The sequence below is a fragment of the Physella acuta genome, unplaced genomic scaffold (assembly GCF_028476545.2).
Source record: "Physella acuta isolate Inbredline_101_S28 unplaced genomic scaffold, ASM2847654v3 ptg000939l, whole genome shotgun sequence".
In the NCBI taxonomy this organism is placed as follows: Eukaryota; Metazoa; Mollusca; class Gastropoda; family Physidae; genus Physella; species Physella acuta.
In genome coordinates, this window is record NW_026732456.1 from 2,044 (window position 1) to 19,546 (window position 17,503).

Here is a 17,503-nt window from a genome sequence, read left to right on the forward strand (position 1 = left end):
TGATCAATCCGTGGGTGGTTGACGGTCCATATCCAGTAGGAACAACGCAAACAGCAGATAAATCTATACACATGTTTAAGTGGTTGACATTGTGACGAAAAAGCACCTCACTCTTGCATGGCACTGAGCTAGGCGCCGAGAAGTAAGCCAAGCGTATACTTGCGATAATATTTTTAAAATGTTGATATTTAGGCGACATAACATGGCAGTTTTAATTTCGTAGTTTCTGTTAGGTGAGTCTGTTTGCCGTTGTGTATTTTTTTATTTTACTTTATGAAACTTGTTTTAAATTTTATTTAATTAATCTACGAAAAAAGGCGCAACTATCCTTAAAATAATCGGGGGAGGGGTGGCAGTGGAGAAGGCAGAGGACAGAGAGGAATGGAGAAAGGTGATCAAAAAGACAGCAGTGGTACCCGAACATCCAAGATTATGGAAAAGGAGGGTAAATAATGTGTGCATAAAGCTGCCAGTGGTCTCTTGTCAGTATGTGCCAAATGTCTGTCTTAAGTCCGGAATTATGAACAAAGTCGAATCAGTGAAGTGATCTGGAAGAAGATATCAAGAGGATTGGATTCGCCCGTAGACGGTTCGAGAGACTAGCCCAGGACAGCGATGCATGGAAAGCTTTTGTTGGCGGCCTATGTCCCCGTAGGGACGACCATTTCTTCCAGACTTTTTACTCTGTGGGGGGGGGGGGGGCATGTGATATTTTCGGGGGGGGGGGGGGGACAACAACATATATAAATTCCATTTCGTTCTAGGCCTACTAGATCTACATCATAATTAAACAGATTTTATAGATGCTTGGTGATATCATGGCTTGTGTGTGTTTTGAAAACTAAATAGAATTTTTAAAAATAGGTCAACCTAGTTACGCCATGTCATATATTTAAAATGCCTTTTAACTGCTATTCCTTCCTTTCTATCTCTCCTATCTGGATTTTTTTTTTTTAAAAAAACGTTCAGCTGAGAAAATAACTTGAAATGATAGTTCCGTCTCTATGACTTGGTGACACGCGTCACTTGCATTAGGCTATAGCCCAGATTCTAAAGCAGGGGTCTCCAAACTTTTCAGTCCGAGGGCCGCATTACCCATCAAATTTCAGTTCGGGGGCCAGTTTCTTCCAGGCATGTCTTTGATTTTTCTGGGCAAAGTTCCTCAGCCATCACCAACAGACGATGTTTCCTTGGACAAAAAAAATCTCCGCGGGCCGGATGAGAGGACTTCGCGGGCCGCATCCGGCCCGCGGGCCGTAGTTTGGAGACCCCTGTTCTAAAGCATGAACGGTAAAAAAGCGTCGTAGATAGGCACCTTCATTTAACAACAGGTTAGTACAAACGCCGCTCACATAGACACATTCATTTCACCTTCATTATTTTAGGTATGCATCACTGACTTTCTTCTTGTTTCAATTTTTTTTCCGAAATAAATTATAGCACCATTGCTCTAAAAAAAAATGCCTCTTGGGCGGAGCGGCAGCTGCTAACTTCGGTCAAGAAAAAGTCATGCCTACGTCATAATTTCAGGCTTTACGGGAGAGAAGCTAGGAATAAATAGTGCAACATAAAAATTGAATTTAAAATATTTTAGATCTAGAAATCTAGAACTAGGCCAACAAAGTAACTCTCTGTAATTCTATGGAATTAAAGTTTAAAGTTGACCATGGCAATTTTTTTTTTTTTTTTTGCGCACCGGAAATAGAACTTGAGTAAACGAAAGTGAAACAAGAATTTTAAATCGAAATAGATCTAGATATCTAGATCTAGAGAAGTAAGCAAAGTTGAAAGTACTTTGATCTAGATCTAGATTCTAGATCAAGAATTAAGTAGAGTCTCAGTCTTAGTCTAAGGTAGTCTAGATCTAGTAGTGTGAGTTGTAAAGTTGCGTCTCCATGATTATCTTTACTTAAACTTAATTCTATAAACTATACTATAATATAACTATAGGCATAGGGCATAGGCCCCCCCCCCCCTAATCTATTCTATAAAAAACTAGGATGATTTTACTTTTTAGATACCGATGACCGATAATTATTAGGCCGATTCTAGTCGGAATAAGATACGCATGCGATACGCATGCGCAATGGAGAGAATCTACGACCTGCCTTAGCGGCGATGTTTTCGATGGTACTGCGCATGCGTGTGTTTACAACCGCAGAACCCTAATACCAACCCTAATCCTATCCTTAACCCTATCCCTAATCCTATCCCTAATCCTAACCCTAGCCCTAATCCTATCCCTAACCCTAGCCCTAATCCTATCCCTATCCCTAATCCTACCCCTAACCCTCATTCTAGCCCTAACTCTAGCCATAGGTCACTGCGCATGCGCAGAACTATCTTTTGCCGAAAAATCTTATTCCGAGTAGACACTTCGTAATTATTAATAGACTCTTCCATAAAATAGGTGTGTTGTGTTGTTAGTAGTATTGTAATCTCGACTAATTTTATGGTTATAAATTAGGGTTAGGCGTATGTGTATGGTAGGTCTAGGGGTGGGCTTAGGGTTAGCATTGACATTAGCCAGCCATGTCTGTATGTACTAAGTATGTAGTACTATGTAGTAAGTAACTACCGGTATAAAAATTCTCCCAAAAACTATAAAAAGTAAAAATAAAAAAGTAGGTAATCTATCGTTTTAGAAATTTAGTAATAGTTAGTACGTAAAATCGCCCGCGACTAGTAATGTGAAAAACAGGTAACTCCTTGAATTTTAATCTTTATTGCACATTTTGAGGAGGATTTCGGATTTATGCTTTGAAAAATACAAAAAATTTTCCTTGTTTCATTTATGTAGGTAGGCCTACCTGTTTTTAAACAATTGAATTAAAACTTTACTTTTAATTTTAAGTAATAAATGTAGACTAGCGATGTTTCCAACAGATGCAACCACCATGCTCATTTACAATAGCAGCCATCTTGTTTAAGTTTTTTTTTTGGTAAACTTATAACCCGAGATGCCACTCTATTTTACAAATGGCTGCTGTTTATATAGCAAATCTTGCTCGCAAACACTGATGTTTAAATTTAAATTAAATTCTGGCCTATATTGATATATTTAGCCATTGATTTAGGTTTATTATTCATTTATCTATAATATTTGACAATAAATATATCACAATATACTAGATTTATATACTTCTATTAAAGCCTTTACAATGAGGTAACTTTTTAGTACATTACTAGCTGCAGGCAATTTTACGTACCTAAAACGATAGATTACCTTTATTAATAATTTAATAATTATAATTATTAAGCCAGACGGGCAGGCCTACTAACTGATTGACTGTTTTTTAACTGTAGACTGTAGACTAGTATAATAAGATAGACTCTAGAGCAGTGTTTCTTCCAGACTTGTTTCTCCGAGGGGGGGGTGGGGGGGGGCGTGCACTGTTAAAAGTATATATTTTCTATATAAATTTCATTACGTTCGGTAGATTTTCTTCGGGGGAGGGCATAGACCCCCCCCCCCCCCCCGAAGAGATGCCTGGAAGAAACTCTGTTGTAGAGTACTGTAGACTAGTGTAGAGGTGTAGAATAGAAGCAGGACGTAGATTCTGTCTGTTGAGATCTAGATTCTAGGACAGATAATCAGTATTAATCAGATAAGTACAATCTAATCTAGAAGCTAGATCTACTGATCTAGTTCTAGATCTACTTCATTTTTAGATTTGTAATTTGAGTTTTAGAACTTTATGTTTGTCAATGACACTGTATTCTTTATTATTATTCAGTTTTAAACTTTCATTAACATATTTTAAGCCCCTACTAGTTACTACTCAGACAGGCCAAGTGCTGCCAAGTAGTAAGTAGGGTTCTGGTTAATTAGGTTCCAGATAAATTAGGCTACCATTTTTGTTTTGATTTTAGTTCCAGATAAACTTCCGCTATCGGTTCAAAGTTTAGATTTAATTTGAAGTGGAGATTTTTGTTTTGGATTAGAAAAAAAAACCAAAAACATTATCAGCCTATTGCTCTTTGTATTGCCCCTCAGCGGGCCAATTATCTAATTTAAATAATAATTTTGTAAGCTATTTAAATTTTCTTACTACAGGAAAACCATGTCTCACAATGAGCTAGAAATTCTGGCTGATACAGATGAAGCCAATTTACCATCTAGGATGGAATGTGAAGAAAGATGCCAGACTTTTGCAGAAATAACCAACACAGACACGGCGTTGGCCATGTATTACCTTCAGGACAGAGATTGGGATGTGCAGGTAGTTTTTGTGTTGGACATGAAGATGTAATTGGAATGTTGAAATTGTTACTGTTTGTGACATCTGATACTGTTAGTATTGAAATGTTGAAATAGTTACAGTTTGTGACATGAGATGCTGTTTTGCATCCTTACAATAGTTACAGTTTGTGACACATGAAGCTATATTGAATGACGTTCAAAAAATAGTTACAGTTTGTGACCTGTGATGCTGTATTGGAATGTGGAAATAGTTACAGTTTGTGACATATGACATTCACATAGAAATGTTGAAATAGTTACAATTTGTGACCTGTGATACTGTATTGCATTGTTACAATAGTTACAGTTTGTGACACATGAAGCTATATTGAATATTGAGGCAGTTAGAGTTTCTGACATGTAACATTCTATAGGATTATTGAAATAGTTACAGTTTGTGACCTGTTATATTCTATAGGATTATTGAAGTAGTTACATTTTGTGACATGTGATGCCATTTTGAAATGTTGATGCAGTTACTGTTTGTGAGTCTATTTGATGCATCAATAGAATCTCAAGAACTAGAGGTTATTACATTTTGTGACCCATGAAGTAGCTAATGTTTGGTTTTATTGAACATCTGTGTCACAGTTATCTCTCCCTACTTAACACTTCCTAAGCTTCTGAGCTCTACAGTAAGTGAAGCCCATATATATGGTAATGCATACTAAAACTATTGTGCTTTATTAAAAAAACATTTTTTTTTGCCTCTACTAAGCTGCATAGTTTTAAAAAATTCTGTGCCAACCCCAATGACTAATTCAGTGATTCAATTCTACTTTTTAAGTAGTGTAGTTTTCAAATCTTCAGTTACCTCAGTAATTGTATGCAGGTGTAACTCAATGTTTTATGACACATAAAATTAGTATTAGGTTTGCAAATCTATCTTATAAACTTTACAAAGACTTGTAGTGATGTAGGCCTATATATAATATTTCACTATTGTAGCTAAATTCTACATAGACCTGTAATGGTGTATATACTATATTTCACTATTGTAGTTGTTGCTTTGTTTTGATGTTTAAAAAGGTCATACCCACTAAGATAAAAGATCATACCGACTAAGATAAAAAGATCATACCCACTTAAAATCATACCCACTAAGATAAAAAGATCATACCCACTGAGATAAAAGATCACACCCACTTAAAATCATACCCACTAAGATAAAAGATCACACCCACTAAGATATAAGATCACACCCACTTAAAATCATACCCATAAAGATAAAAAGATCATACCCACTAAGATAAAAGATCACACCCACTTAAAATCATACCCACTAAGATAAAAAGATCATACCCACTGAGATAAAAAGAACATACCCACTTAAATAAAAAGATCATACCCACTTAGATAAAAGATCATACCCACTAAGATAAAAAGATCATACCCACTAAGATAAAAGATCATACCCACTAAGATAAAAGATCATACCCACTTAAGATCATACCCACTAAGATAAAAGATCATACCCACTTAAGATCATACCCACTAAGATAAAAGATCATACCCACTAAGATAAAAGATCACACCCACTAAGATAAAAGATCATAACCACTAAGATAAAAGATCACACCCACCTAGATAAAAGATCACACCCACTTAGATAAAAGATCACACCCACCTAGATAAAAGATCACACCCACCTAGATAAAAGATCATACCCACCTAGATAAAAGATCATACCCACCTAGATAAAAGATCATACCCACCTAGATAAAAGATCACACCCACCTAGATAAAAGATCATACCCACACAGAATATTATATTATTTCCGTCAGTGCAAGTCCCAACCCAACCACTCCCAACCCAACCACTCCCCTCACCAGCGTCTCTCCACCATCCACCCCCATACACCTACCTTTAAACTCAATATGTCATCAAAACCTGTAAACTGCCTGTACGTCTCATGTAACACTGATACCATGCTGATGTTGTTCAACCACTACATTAGCACAGCATTAAGGGAATTTGTAAATAGTTTAATTACACTGGCTTCAAGCTTCATTGATATACGATACATAATTACCTCATTAATGGACAAGAGCCAGCATGGTATGCCTATACTACATCAATAATTCTATATGAGTTCTATGTATATCAATCTATATTAGGCTTCATATTTTAAAACATTTTGTTTTAAAAGGATTGTAATTTTTTTCAATTACATTTTTTCTCAGTAATTTTATAGACGCTTGGTTAAAAAAGATATTAAGTTGTTTTTTTTTAAGTATTATAGCAATGTTAATATGTTGTAGTATTTCTTATAAATAATTTTTTTTTAAATTCAAAGTTCATCAAAACTTAATGTACATTGAGTTTAGTCTGACTACATTTCATAACATTGTTTCAAAAAGCAGCAGTTTTTAAGCAGCAAGTTGATTTCTGTAGTTTTAATTTTAAACTAGATCTAAATAGTAATAGAACAAAACATTTTTTCTTAATAATAATAAAACATAACATTTTAAAACTAAATAATAATGGAATAAAATATTTAAAAAATAAATAATAATAGACTGAAACATTTAAAACTAAATAATGATTGAATAATAGAACAAAACTATTTTAAAATAAATAGGCCTAATAATAGAATTAAACATTTAAAACAAAATAACACTGAAAAAACAAAGTTAAAACTAAACTGTAATAAATGGAACAAAAGATCGTAAGACTACTTATGAAAGAAATCATGAATATTTGATTTACCACGTGTGGTTTATAAAGTAGTTCAAGCACTAACTCTAAGTGTGAATGTAGGCTAACATGTAGGCACAAATTTATTCATTTTTTTTATTGTCTAGTTATTCAGTAATTTTCCCTTGTCGGTCAGTGAGATAAGGGTTTACCAAAATTATCCTCAACTTTTGTTAGTTGCAAGATCATCACTGTCTGTAATACTTGACTTATCAATACTTGTTGACCTATCAATACTTGTTGACTTATTCAATACTTGTTGACTTGCCAGCACTTACTGACTTGTCACTACATATTGTCTTGAGTGATCTACTCTTATAAATTTACTGGGAGTCACCTATTTCTGATGGGGGTGGGGAGAGAAGGGTAAACATGTGTATGTGTGTATTAATATAAATATTTATATGTATATACATACATATATATACAATACAAATAAATGCAGCCTGCATATATATATATATATATATATATATATATATATATATATATATATATATATATATATATATATATATATATATATATATATATATATATATATATATATATATATATATATATATATATATATATATATATATATATATATATATATATATATATATATATATATATATATATATATATATATATATATATATATATATATATATGTAGAATATAAGTGTGTATTTGTTTATATGTGCATGTATTTATTTATATATATATATATATATATATATATATATATATATATATATATATATATATATAAATATATATTTATATATATATATATATATATATATATATATATAAATATATATTTATATATATGAATGCAATCACCCTAAATATATATTTTTATATATGAATGAAATCACCCTATCTACCCTATGTATAAATATTATCACCCTATTTGTTCATGGTTATCTATTATTAGAAATACTTATAGCATTATTCAATGATGCAGCAGTAGTGTGTGCTAATGACACATTAATCTCAGCAAGAGTTTATAGACTTAGCAGCAGATTTCAGAGATTGTGTTAGGATTAGACACTGCATAACTGAGCTCATTATTTTTCAGAGAGCAGTCGATGATTATTTCAATGCAAATAGAGAAGACACAGGCACAGTGAAGAAGAGTCAGATATCTTCAGCGTCATTAACAGACCCCAGTCGGTCCACGTCATTAAAAGACTCAAGTGTATCCACGTCGTTGAAAGACTCAAGTGTATCCACGTCATTGAAAGACCCCAGTGTATCCGCGTCATTGAAAGACTCAAGTGTATCCACGTCATTGAAAGACTCAAGTGTATCCACGTCATTAAAAGAGTATATTGGATCCGGATCAGATGGGAGTAAGGCTTGCCTAACCACATGGTGAGTCGCCATCATCATGGTGGTCTAATTAATTTGGAGTCAACACCTGCATGGTGGTTTAATTAATTGGGAGTCAGCATCTACATGGTGGTCTAATTAATTAGGAGTCATCTTCATAGTGGTCTAATTAATTAGGAGTCATCATCTACATGGTGGTCTAATTAATTGGGAGTCAGCATCTACATGATGGTCTAATTTATTGGGAGTCAGAATCTACCATGTGGCCTAATTAATTGGGAGTCATCATCATAGTGGTCTAATTAATTGGGGGTCATCATCATAGTGTTCTAATTAATTGGGGGTCATCATCATAGTGGTCTAATTAATTAGGAGTCAACACCTACATGGTGGTCTAATTAATTGGGATGTAAACACCTACATGGTAGTTTAATTAATTGGGAGTCATTTTCATAGTGGCCTAATTAATTGGGAGTCAGCATCTACATGGTGGTCTAATTAATTGGGATGTAAACACCTACATGGTGGTCTAATTAATTGGGAGTCATTTTCATAGTGGCCTAATTAATTGGGAGTCAGCATCTACATGGTGGTCTAACTAATTGGGGAGTCTGCAGTTTACTACCTCATGGCTAAAATATGCTTTTTCTTTTGTTTAAAATATTTTTAAAAAAGTATTTGTTGTTGGTTCTGTTTGTACAAATCAATTTGAAAAAGAAAAATTAGGGAGTCATCCATTGATGAAGTTATTCTTTTTCAATAATTTTTACAACTTCCATATCCCCACCCTCAAATAGAAGCTTATCCCTTAAAAAAAAACAGACCACTTCTTTAAAATAACCAAAATAGAATTTTTTACATTATTTGTTTTCATTCGCAAATCACAAGCAAAACAACATGCATTGCTTTCTTTTTTTCTTTTTTTTGCAAAGGTAAAGAAAGACTAGTTTATAAAATAAAAATATAACAATAAATTTTTAAAAGTTAAAAAAAAAAACCCATTGAAAATGATCCCGGACTTACTGTATTTGTCTGGGATGTGTTGAGAGAGCGCTGTTGTTTCTGTAACCATCCCACGCAGCACCACCAGGCATCTGTCTTGTAGGTACCACAATATCAGAGGTCTAACTGTTAGTAGGTGGCTGGGAGAAGTGCAAGAGATCTGGGGGTTTAGATAGGGATTGGGTAATGACAAGAGTTTTTTGGTAGTGATGTGTGGTACTTGTAGGCACCACAATAGCAGAGGTTGTAGGGAATCCCTTCCAACACTAAAATTAAGAAGAAAGAAGGTAGTCAACCTGGTTATTCAGTAGTTAACATGGTTATTTGGTAGTTAACATGGTCATTTGGTAGTTAACATGGTCATTTGGTAGTTAACGGTTATTTCGTAGCCATTATTATTTTGTTTTTAACTTGTTTGTTTTGTAGTTTACATGATTAGTTGGTAGTTAACACTGCTCTTTGTTACTTAAGATTATTTTGGTCTTCACTTTTTAATTTGGTAGTTAACATGATTATTTGGTAGTTATGATTGTTTTTATTTTTATCTTTGTTATTCTGTAGTTAGCATGTCTTTTTGCTAGTCATGATTATTTTGGTTTGAACTTGGGCATTAGGTAGTTAACATTGTAAATAAATTGTTATTTTCTAGTTTCTTTTAGCTATTGAGGTTAAATGGTAGTTACATAGTAGTTATGTGGTAGTTTATCTATTAGACAGTTGCTAGGCAATTTTATTTTACATTTGCTAGTAAGCTTAGTCCTGAATAAATCATAGTCTATAGAACAGTTTATTCAAACAGAAGAAGAAAATAATTTACCTTTTGTGTAAGATCATTCAGGAATTGAACACAATATAGCTGCCACAGTTAATTGCATGAATCCATTCCTTATAAGGTCGCTGGTATCACATGAAATAGAACCCAATAACGCTATTAAAAGTTGAATCATATACAAATTAATTTCATTCTGTTTTAAAATAGTTTCCCCCTAATACTGAAGTCTAAGAAATCAGCTGTCTAGAGAAGAATAAAAAAAACGACAGCTAGTAATTGAAGCATTCTGTTTGTGAAGTTGTTCACAAACCTGTCCAGGTAATGAACAAACCTGTCCAGGTAATAAATACCATTTCTGTTAATGGTGTCACAGGTGGCCAGGTAATCTAATAGGATTGTGCCTGCTCACGCTGCAATCTTAATTTAGCTTGGGCTGAGTGGTAGTAAATCAGTTCCATCTGCCTTATACAATTTATTATATTTTTTTAGCTTATTAGTATAAGTCCGCCTAGTGTGTCTTAAGCTGTGTGCTGATCTTAGAATAATTGTGGCTCTTAGGTGGTAGAATCTATTATATTTTTTTTATTAATGATGTCATGTCATTTTCATCATGTTTCTCTCCCCCCCCCCCCCCCACTGATTCTCCCACCCTCATTCCATCATCATTATCACAAGAAGCTGGACACTACCCCCAGGCTCCACTACCAGACAACACCCACCCCCCTAAAATAATGCCTCGATCTCCGACCCCGCCCCTCTTACTTGTTCTGTATTATATTACAGTTGACTTCACTTTCGTTCTTTTAAAGAGTTAAAAATCTAAACTAGATCACACTTCCTGAGCGCCCCCCAATCACAAACAACATTGGTGGATTACCTAAATAGCATTTTAATTTTCATTGAAATAAGGGATAAAATATATTTTAAATAGTTATGGCCATGATCTTATTTACTTATTTTGCTGATATATTTTTTATTAAAAATAGCTTTAAGTTTGATCTAAAAGACTAAATCAATTTCAATGTTATGTATTAATTAAAGCAAATTATTTGAACAAAAAATTTTGTAGCCCACCATTACTACAGCCCCAAAGTGAAAACCGAATCAGAATTTTATCTTGGAACATTGACGGTCTAGACAGAGCCAACCTACAGTCTAGAACAGAAGGGGTGTGCAGTGTATTGTTACTGTAGGTATATCTTCTTTAACTTTCTGTATTGTTATTCTAGCTATATCTTCTTTCAAGCTGTGTGTTGTTACTGTAGGTATATTTGCTTTAACTCTGTATTGTTACTGTAGGTATTCCTTCTTTAACTCTGTGTTATAGTTTATGTATTCTATTGGGTTGACTAAAATTTCTAGAGTGCTGATATTGTTTGCATACAACTCTTTTTATTCTACTGTTGTTGTTAAAATTTATTCTTAACCTTTGTAACAATGCACACTCCCAGCTTCATTAAAATTTGGTATCACTCACTTTACATGCTTTCATCTTCATCATGTGTTAAGAGAAAACCCAGAAGTCATTTTCCTCCAGGAAGTGGTTGATGACAGTCTGAAGATCCTCAAGGCCAAGTGTGTCAACTTTCATTTCTTCCTGGGGGCAGAGGATAAGATGCGTGTCCCAGTAAGTGTGGGGGTGTGTTTATGTGTGTTTGAAGGTATGTGTGGGTGTGTTTGTATTTGTAATGACTAACTTTTAATCTTAGACTTATGTATCTTTCATTTTATTTGTTCTCCATTATTTGGGGGAGGGGTGGATTCATGGGAGACAATTCACATTTTCATAAATTGTTCACAAGTAGACTCCCTTTTGCTTCATGTAGGTAAGTTTACAAAACGCTGAATTTTATTTTAAACAATCAGGTTTTTAAAGATACTTTGGTATATCAAGGGAGTGACAAAATATGTTAAGAATTTTCACATTTTATTAAAAATTATCAATAGTCAGCAACCCATTACATTTTTGACACCTACTAGTCTTTCTATAACTTTATATGCTACCTGCACCCACTTTTGTTTTCATTTTTTATTCTGTATTTTCTGCATTTAAAAAATACATTTTAGAACCAGCCATCTGACAACTTAAAATATTGTAATATTCTTGTACAAAACAATGTTTGGTTTGTTGGCATATTCAACATACAATTTATGATAATTTTTTACAGGGGGCATATGATACCATAGGCAACACAAGACTACACACAGTCGATACTGTTTAGGATAATCTTTGGCATAGAGCGTATGATACCATTAGTCAACACAGAACTACACACAGTCCATACAGTCTATGATAATCTTTGGCACAGAGCGTATGATACCATAAGTCAATAAGGGGTCAGCGTGGTCGAGTCGGTAAAGCTCATGGTTGCTAAACCGAAAAGTCTCAAGTTTGAACCCTCGGGCAGATGAGGCTCGTTAGCTGGGGACAGCCACTCTTCTAGGAGAGACAACTCCAAAATCAAACAACTGCTGCGTTGTAGTTTGTTCTTGGTTGGACAAAGGCTATGGAAGCAAATCCAAAAAGAAAAGCAGGCTGAAATCGGAGTCAATGGCCTCAATGGCGCATAACCAGTTGACACGTAATCCTTAATTGTGATGGAAGCATGGTCGAGTCGGCAAAAGCTCATGGTTGATAAATTCGAAAAAAGTCTCGAGTTCAAACCCTCTGGCAGATAAGGGTTGATCCCTCCCAACACTAAAAATTAAGAACGAAGAAGAAGAAGAAGAATACAGCACTTCATACAGTCTATGATAATCTTTTGCAGGGAGCATACTATACTGCGATGCTACTACGTGAAGATGTCGTCCAAGTTGATTGTGCACAAATTGCTGAGTTCCCCAAAAGTCTGATGGACAGAACTCTTTTAGAAGTCCAGGTACCAATATATATATTACCTTTGTGTTACCTCCCTTTATATCTCCATAGTCCAGGTACCAATATATATTACCTTTGTGTTACCTTCCTTTATATCTCCATAGTCCAGGTACCAAGATACATTCCTTTTGTGTTGGTGTTGTCTCCCTTTATTTCCCTATTTTTATCTATATATATAATTCTCCTCTTCGAGCCGTTAGAAAACAAGCTGTAAACGCGCTCCCTACCTCCCCACCCCTACATGGTTTTAGTGAGCTGTGTTCACTCTAAATGTTTACAAGCAGAGCCAACGATTTTAAACGTAGGGGAGGGGGGGGGGTTATGGTCCTTAACGAGCTACTTATAGTGTTTTAAAGAAATATTTTCAGTGTCAGCGTTGGTACTGTCGAATTCACAAATTATGAATTATTGAAAATTAGAAACAACTAAATAGCGGCGTATGTTATGCCGCGGGCCGGCTCGTTTTTTTTAAAATACATATTTAAATACTATAAAGAAAAAAGACCCAATATGTTAAAGAAAAACTAACTCACAAGAACAATGTATTTTAACTTGTATCCCATATTAAAATATAGCTAATAAATCTATATTTTCCAGCTATATATGTGTTCAAGCTATTGCTTTACAAATAGGTATTAATATAATTGTACCTTGATTTTAATTAGAAATGTTTTCAACAGCATTAATCTAACTGGTATCATTGTTTAATGTTTTACAATCTTATTTACATCAGTTTTTGTTTTTCTTTTAAATTTCAATCATTATATATTTTGGTATCTTTTTTTTCTAGCCTTCTTGAAATTTTAAATCCCCACTTTACCGAGAATGATTTTAAGCCATGAGATTTTAAACTGAATTACTTTATGCCACATGTAATTTAAATGTTGCCCAATGTTTTTTTTTCATTATGTGAAAGTGCAAGGTCAAGGGTATCCCAATGACCTTGATGACCAGCCATCTTGAGAGTACAGCTGAGTACAGTGAGGAGAGGGTGAGGCAACTGAGGATGGCATTCAAGCGCATGAACTCTCTATCAGCTGAGCAGACTATTATCTTTGGTGGTGACCTTAATCTCCGCGACAAGGAAGTAAGTTTTTACTCATAATTTTTCTAAAGCTTCTGTGCAAAAATGTTCTATTGATGTCATTTTAAACACTTAGGTTTGAAGAAGTTTTGTTAGTGTTTTTCTGAAATTAAGTTTCATAGAATTACACTGTTGATCTTTAAAATAAATATTTGTCTCAAGAAGTATGAATGATAAGGTTTTATCCTCGGAAACAAAGCTTGATCATTGTTTAATCTTTGTTAAAAATACTATGATATTAAAAACTCACATTTGCAGGCAAAAAAATGATAAATGTTTTGTAAATTATTTAACGTAAAGAACATTTCAGTGAATTTGATGTATAAAGCATTTTGAAATTTTATGTTTATTAGAAAGTTGTGTACAGGCTTCAGATATTTGAACAGCAAATAGCTACTAAATATTTGAACTGGTTAAATTATTCTAAAATTTTCATTGCTTTTTTTAGTCAAATATTAGAATAAGTTACTGGTTTCTTGTAATGTTTTAATCAGACATTCAATCAGTTGAAATGCATGTTGTAATATTGTAATTAAATATTTAATCAGGTGGTTGGCCTGTTGTAATACTTTGATTAAATATTTGAACAGTTGTAACATTTTAATAAAGTATTCAATCAGGTGATATACCTGTTGTAAAATTTTGATAAAGTATTTAATCAGGTGAAAGGCCTATTGTAATACTTAAATTAAATATTTAATCAGGTGAAATGTCTGTTGTAATTGTTTAAATCAGATATTTTTACTGGTGAAAACCCTGTTGTAATACTTAAATTAAATATTTAATCAGGTGAAATGTTGGTTGTTATAATTAAATCAGATATTTTTACAGGTGAAAACCCTGTTGTAATACTTAAATTAAATATTTAATCAGGTGAAATGTCTGTTGTAATTGTTTAAATCAGATATTTTTACTGGTGAAAACCCTGTTGTAATACTTAAATTAAATATTTAATCAGGTGAAATGTTGGTTGTTATAATTAAATCAGATATTTTTACAGGTGAAAACCCTGTTGTAATACTTAAATTAAATATTTAATCAGGTGAAATGTTGGTTGTTATAATTAAATCAGATATTTTTACAGGTGAAAACCCTGTTGTAATACTTAAATTAAATATTTAATCAGGTGAAAGGCCTGTTGTAATACTTTGATTAAATATTTGAACAGATGTAATATTTAAATAAAGTATTTTATCAGGTGATATACCTGTTGTAAAATTTTGATAAAGTATTTAATCAGGTGAAAGGCCTATTGTAATACTTAAATTAAATATTTAATCAGGTGAAATGTTGGTTGTTATAATTAAATCAGATATTTTTACTGGTGAAAACCCTGTTGTAATACTTAAATTAAATATTTAATCAGGTGAAATGTTGGTTGTTATAATTAAATCAGATATTTTTACAGGTGAAAACCCTGTTGTAATACTTAAATTAAATATTTAATCAGGTGAAATGTCTGTTGTAATTGTTTTAATCAGATATTTTTACTGGTGAAAACCCTGTTGTAATACTTAAATTAAATATTTAATCAGGTGAAAAAATGTATATAATACTTTGATTAAATATTCAATCAAGTGAAATGTCTGTTGTAATATTAAAATCAAATATTTTTACTGGTGAAAACCCTGTTGTAATACTGTAATCAAATATTTAATCAGGTGAAAGGCCTCAACACCCCACTGGATATCCGCGACATCTGGGAAATTACAGGCAAGCGCCAGGAGGCCAAGTTCACCTGGGACCTGACCATCAACGACAACAAGCAACTGGGCGGCAGGTTCCAGCCGCGCTGTCGCTTTGACCGCCTGTATATCAAGCACGGGAAAACTGCGGCGGTCAAGCCCGTGTACTTTGAGCTGGTTGGCATCCAGAGGCTGGCGTCCTGTCATAGGTTTCCTAGTGACCACTGGGGGATCATGGCCCACTTTGATGTTCTAAACAAATCGTGAGAGGTTTTCAAATGTTTTCAAGTAAAAGCAGAAGCGTTGTTTTTGTTATAATGGCCTGTGAAACTTGTACATTAATGAAACATACATTTTTGTTGAAAAATATTCCGACAGGAATGCTAGGGTAAAGGTAATTGTTTCAGGTTATAAATACATGGCTGAAATGTGCTGCAGCTGAAGCACTTAATGTGCTATGGCTGAAGCACTTAGAATAAAGTGCAATTGCTGATGCACTTAGATTAAAGTGCTATGATTGAAAATGCTATTGCTGAAGCACTTAAAAGTGCTATGGCTGAAGCACTTAGATTAAAGTGCTATGATTGAAAGTGCTATTGCTGAAGCACTTAAAAGTGCTATGGCTGAAGCACTTAGAATAAAGTGCTATTGCTGGAGCACATTGGTTAAAGTGCTATGGCTGAAGTAGTGCGATTTAAATGCTACAGTTTAGTAGATTAAAGTACTACTCCTAAAGGACTGAACTTTAAAAAAACAATATCTTGAAAATAATGTTCATTAACTGATGTCAAATACTGTATATTTTTTATAAGTATTATTTTCTAACCATGCATTTATGTTTTTTTTTTATTTTATAAAATGTATTGTTGAATTTATTCATCACAGAATATTGTTACACATTATTTCAGCACTATCAATATGAGAAATCCCTCAGTTAACTTTTATGTTTGAAGCTATTCTCCAAAGTATGAACAGTTAGATAATATGTAAATACTTTTGATTAAGTTTTTTTTAAATGTCTTAAGTAACTAATTTTAATTTTTGTTAATATTATATTTGTGAAACACGCATTCAAGTACAATGTAAAGTAATCATCTTCACATCTAAAGTTTACTAGATATTAAATTAATTTTTATAGGTATGCTGCGCATCTTGATTTGTTTCTTTTTAATAGGAACATATATTCATTATCATGTCCACCTTATATATGTTCACTATCCATATACAATTATGGGATGGCATGGTCTAGAGGTAGAGAGCTAGACTACTAACCCAAAAGTCCCGAGTTCGAATCCGGGTTCAAGTCAGTAGCATGTCCGTGAGTCCACCCAGCTCTGATGGGTACCTAACTCACGTTAGGGAATCAAAGGCAGATGTGCAAAGTGCTGACCACACTATCCCTTCATATGCTGAGGTCTCTGAAGCAGATGAACTCTACTTCATCTGCCCCATATGTCTTGGGCTTGAACAGGAAAAGATGATGATCCAAATGGAAAATATATACAATATATTTTATTATATTTATAGAGATAAAAGTACCACTGATGACATAATTGCCTTCTCAACCCCCCCCCCTCCCTCCCTAGTCTGTAACACAGGTGGATTTATGGGTACATGGGATATTGACAGATAGATCGATAGACAGAAAGATGGAGATGTTGTGTGTATATATATTATTCATAATTTCATCTTCCCCCCTCCCTCCTCACACGCAATAGCCCAAAGTTAAAATTACATGTGCACTCATAGATACTCCACTCATCCTAACTAGTTTGCCACTATAGTAGCCACATAAACTTGCTTAACAAAAATATAGGA

At 33.6% G+C, this 17,503-nt stretch overlaps 1 protein-coding gene across 1 annotated transcript; it reads left to right on the top strand.

Moving 5' to 3' along the window:
* Window positions 1–4,063: 4,063 nt before the first annotated feature.
* LOC131953693 (tyrosyl-DNA phosphodiesterase 2-like) lies at window positions 4,064–16,755 on the top strand. Its single transcript, XM_059317003.1, has 7 exons — window positions 4,064–4,223; window positions 8,011–8,306; window positions 11,108–11,227; window positions 11,548–11,665; window positions 12,807–12,917; window positions 13,833–14,003; window positions 15,662–16,755. Exons 1-7 carry the CDS (start codon window positions 4,065–4,067, stop codon window positions 15,950–15,952), a joined length of 1,266 nt encoding a protein of 421 aa, XP_059172986.1. The 5' UTR covers window position 4,064; the 3' UTR covers window positions 15,953–16,755.
* The last annotated feature ends 748 nt before the right edge of the window (window positions 16,756–17,503 follow it).